The sequence below is a fragment of the Salvia hispanica genome, chromosome 4, assembly GCF_029641045.1.
Source record: "Salvia hispanica isolate PSC_SH4W2 chromosome 4, Shi_PSC_v1, whole genome shotgun sequence".
Classification (NCBI taxonomy): Eukaryota; Viridiplantae; Streptophyta; class Magnoliopsida; order Lamiales; family Lamiaceae; genus Salvia; species Salvia hispanica.
Window position 1 is genome coordinate 55,025,961 of NC_142695.1, and position 4,613 is coordinate 55,030,573.

At 36.5% G+C, this 4,613-nt stretch overlaps 1 protein-coding gene across 2 annotated transcripts; it reads right to left on the reverse strand.

Moving 5' to 3' along the window:
• Window positions 1-685: 685 nt before the first annotated feature.
• On the reverse strand, window positions 686-4,374 carry PTAC12 (plastid transcriptionally active 12). Of its 2 annotated transcripts, none has more exons than XM_048089197.2 (11): window positions 4,256-4,374; window positions 4,120-4,175; window positions 3,089-3,763; window positions 2,897-3,009; window positions 2,138-2,397; window positions 1,905-2,026; window positions 1,726-1,794; window positions 1,558-1,611; window positions 1,303-1,407; window positions 1,096-1,225; window positions 686-1,025 (listed from the first exon to the last, which is right to left on the reverse strand). In XM_048089197.2, exons 1-10 carry the CDS (start codon window positions 4,287-4,289, stop codon window positions 1,124-1,126), a joined length of 1,590 nt encoding a protein of 529 aa, XP_047945154.1. In that variant the 5' UTR covers window positions 4,290-4,374; the 3' UTR covers window positions 686-1,025; window positions 1,096-1,123. The 2 variants fall into 2 exon arrangements, with proteins under 2 accessions (XP_047945154.1, XP_047945153.1); XM_048089196.2 differs by having other exon boundaries at window positions 686-1,019; window positions 4,256-4,372.
• Window positions 4,375-4,613: the final 239 nt, after the last annotated feature.

Here is a 4,613-nt window from a genome sequence, read left to right on the forward strand (position 1 = left end):
ATATTTTTTGACCTTGTACTTTATGCTCCCTCCGTTCCATGCTAAGTGGAGCATTTCTATTCGACACGTGATTTTATATAGTGTTATTTTGTGAGTTGAGTGGAGAAGATAAAGTAAGAAAAATTGAAATAATAGAGAATGATGTTTCTATTTTTAGAAATGTGTCATTCAGAGTGGAACATTTTAAAAGAGAAAATGGTTCTCTTATAGTGAGACGGAATGAGTATTACGTCTTTTGTAATAAAAGATCCAATTTTACCGATTCAGCCGTTCAATCTATGATTATTACGTCGATAAGATCCAACCATTTAGCATCACATTAGCTTAGTAGTGATTCAGAAATTAATATGAGCCAACTTTATTTTAGGCTTTTCATCATATGAGTCGGCCTATAAAAAATGAAGGCCCATTAAACTCTATAAACATTAATTTTCTTTTTTATTTTTACATATTTTGAACCACACTTTTTAGGTAAAGCATTTAATGTTCATATTAATACTACTATAATAGTCATTTCATAATCACAATTTTATTTATAAATGAAAACCACAATTAAAAATATATGAAGTAAACCTATACATATCTATACATACTAGTGAATTCTTCTGCTTCTGCTTTAAATTTGACTAAATATGATGATTTCTGCCAAAACTATAACATATCATCAACCATCAAAACACCGAACTTAAAAGAAAGAGAAAAAAAGTAGACAAATAATTTAGAAATGATGGTATATCCAAGAATTACATGTTGCACAATATATAAAATCTGGTTGAAACAACAACATTATATACACATCTAAAATCCAACACCAATTGAGATAGTTCATACTTGGCATTTTCTTACTTGTAACTTATCATAAAAAATGACAGTGCAAATTCGCTCGTTCGCCTTCGCCTTCGCCATGAGCTATCTCTCATAGCTCTCCCCTCAGTGTCACAATAGCAGCATTCACTGAAAGAATCTAAGTCGAATGCATGTCTTCAGCAGTTTCAGAGGAGTTCGCTCTCGTCTCCACCCTGAAACTTGCGACACCAAATTTAACTTTAAGCTGTCTAGTTTGAGATGCATCTCGAGAGACATTGATTCTCTTACCTCACTCAACCATGACATAAGAGGCAAACTAATCCTCTTGATCGAAGTCTAAAAGAAAGTCTGTCAAGTTCTCGGAATCATCTACAGCTTCTTCCAGAGTTTCAATTTTCTTTTTGGGCTTCGCCTGCGACTAAAGTATGGAACACGATTAGGTGCATCTCAGATATCATTAAGTAAGAACTGTGTAGATTAGTAGTTTTGAATTACTTTTGGCTTGAGCAGTTCGTTGTTGCTTTTTACGATGCTCCAATTGCGTGTAACTTTCTCATCTTCTTTGTCTTCCACTTCATCTTCGCTGTCCTCTCCTTCGTCCTGTCATTAGAACTCAGAAAATGTGTAACCAACTTGTAATAGTCTCAATTTTCAAGAGAATGAATACAAACTCGAGCATGATATGTATCGTGTTAAAAACAAATGGAACAATCAAGAGAGGTCCAAAATGGTGAAGGACAAGATTCTCACATCATTTTCTCCTATGTCGACTGCTTGCGCCATAGCATCATCCATGTCTGCCATCTGTTGCAGAAATGGAATGCTTAACAAAATCACAGAAAATGCTACAAAAAAGAACAAGAGGAATCGACGGATCCTCAAATTTAGGCAATTCCACTGTGGAAAATATGCAATTACCTCGACTACTTCATTCTTCTCCTTGGCTAGGATTTCGTCCATTTCCTCTCTTGTTATAATTTTTCCATGCTGATAAAAAATTTCAGATATCACTCGATTTATAATGTACGAGGGAATGGAATGAGATATACTTATGTGATAAATTAAAAAAGATGTGCAAGTAATCAACTGCGCCAAACCTCTTTTAGATAATCAAGCATGTTTGGAGTCGGTTCGTGAAAATCTGGACCCCTGTAATCAATCACCTCGTTCGGATCCTGAATGTAGTTGATAGTTGGGTAAACAGGATCTCCACCCCATACTTCAAACAAGAGTGAATTACATAAGCCAAAGACAGGATACCGGAAATATTAAAAATTATAGCATTCGAGATAATGAGATCAACAGAGAGGGATGACAAAGGCGGATATACTTTGCTTTATTTGATCCTCCCGCATGCGCATTGCTAGTGGATCTCGGGGAATACGGACATCAGTACCCATCATGATGCGGTACTCTCGATCTGTTTGATATGTGAACATCTCAATTAGTTGTGTGGTCTCGTCTTCACCAGTCTCTTCAAAATGCTTCTGCACTGCTTCCCGTGAGGTGTCTTTTTTCCAAGCTTCGACCCATTCTGAATAGTAAGCTATGGGGCCTAGTGTTTGCAGCCTTTCATTTTCTTGCTGAAGCCTACAAGTCAAAGTAAACTGAAATTGGCTACCAAAACATAATAATTTTAAAGCCGATATTGATAAATGAATCCGAAGAAATAAACCTTCACTTTACAGTTTATTTCGTAACAATTTTCCTATTGTGCTTGCACTACGCCTTCAGAAGTTAACGGTCATAGACTCATAGGCAGAATACATCATTAACTGTTTTCAGTTAAGCATTAGACACAAATGCTTGTTTCACTCTTTTCTTGGAATAAAAACATTACCATGATCCCAGACAACCAGAGAAACTTAATCAAGAAAAATAAGATATTGTATGTTGGTTGCTTCAATCTCAATTTATAAAGTCTAAAACAGGATGAACAGTTAGTCCCATATAAGGTATCTATATCGAAGAAAAAGGGAACGAAAAGAATAAATGCACCACCGTAACTTAATCTGAAAAATCCCCATCTCAAAACAAACAAAATACTAGTATTTCAAATGCAAGTTTAGCTAAAGAAAAAACGCTTTACCTCTCTTCTTTATAAATATGACGTCTAGCTCTGAAAAGAGCGCATTCAGTGAGGGTCGGTTCTTCACCATAAAGCTTAATTTGCCCAGTCTCTGCCATGGCCTTGAGAAACACCTGAAAAGAAAAAGTAATACCAAATGTGATCTCAACATACAAGTGTGAGCGTTAGTTTCTCATCTCAGAATGCACATACTGTCTCAACATCCGGTCGCCTCCTTTGCCACCTCGACCATTGTTCCTTATCAGTCTTTCTCCAGTTCCACCACAGTTCATCACTTGTAAGAGGATCGTCAATCGGTTTCTTCACCTCCGGATCAATAAAGGGGTGAGGATTTCCAATCTTCTTGTCAAGTTCATAGCTACTCAACTCATCTCCCGTGGGTTCTGTCTGATAGACAACATATCCAGACGACTGATCTTTTTGTTCATCAAGCGAATCCTCTTGAGTTTCAGCTTCCACTTGATCATTCACAGCTACATTCGTCGTCTCTGAAGACTGAGATGCAGAAAACGAAGACTTATTCCTTTTCCTCCTACTTCCAGGGTTTTTCCCGAAAGATGGCTTTCCAGTTGACTCGCCCGTTGGCTCAGGAGCCCGTGCAGCCCTTACTCGACTTGATGTGCCTTCCGGCCAGTACTCTTCCCCTGGAATGCTCGCACGAGCACCAGAAGCTGGCTCCATCTGACCGGAAGTGGAGTCCATATAGCTATGATACGGATAACGCTCAACTGATATATGCTCGATAGGGCTCTGTTTATCATCTTTCTCGCACCTTATTCGATGAAGTAAAGGGTCCCTCTTTAACGGAGAGATGGTTACAACTCTAAAATTTGACATTGGGGAAGAAAATGGACCTGCAAAAGGAAGCTGCACCAACCCAACGGATAAAACGCTGAGGAGAATGACATGTATTTATAACCAGCATAGAATTGCAACTTCTTAAAGCAACCATTGTTTGGAAAACAAAAAGAAATGTGGAAAATACCTAATCCATTTTACAATTATGAACAAATCCATATTACTTCATCATTCCAATCTATACTCTAAACCAAGACACGATTTTTAGAGTACTAGCAACTTATCAGGAAACAAAAGCCTAATTATTCAAGAAATAGAGTACGATTATTGAATTCAAGAAACAGTTCAAGTAAAAAACATGAGACAATTCTATTAACTCCAAAATTAATCAACAGTTTGCCAGAATAAATAAATAAAGTTCAAACCTTGAGATTCTTGGTGACGCCCCCGTCTACTGAAACTATCCTTCTTAATCCTCCATCTGAAATCATAGAATCCAAAAATTTAAAGTAAAGAATAAAATTCAGGAAAAAAAACATAAAAGAGGGGAAAAGGAATGACCTTGATAGCGCCAGGAAGGAGTAACAGACGCCATTTTCCGAATGGATAAATTCCAAAATAGTTCTTGGGTTTTTAGTACATCAATTTTAGTTGGGTTTAAGCAGAACAGAGACAAGGTTTTGCTCCTTTAGGAGGATAAAGAGAGCAACCAAAATTTCAATCGGAAAGGATAACGTTAAATTTAGTAATTTACTGTTGTGGGAAAAGCGCTACTCATTTCAGGAAATGTTTCAACGACTTATCTCATTTTGGTTATTGGCCAATTTCCTACTACTATCATATATTCATATTTAAAAGGGAAAATTTTTAAAATAATCATTTAGTTTAATCAAATTTAAAAGGAAATTTTTAATATAAT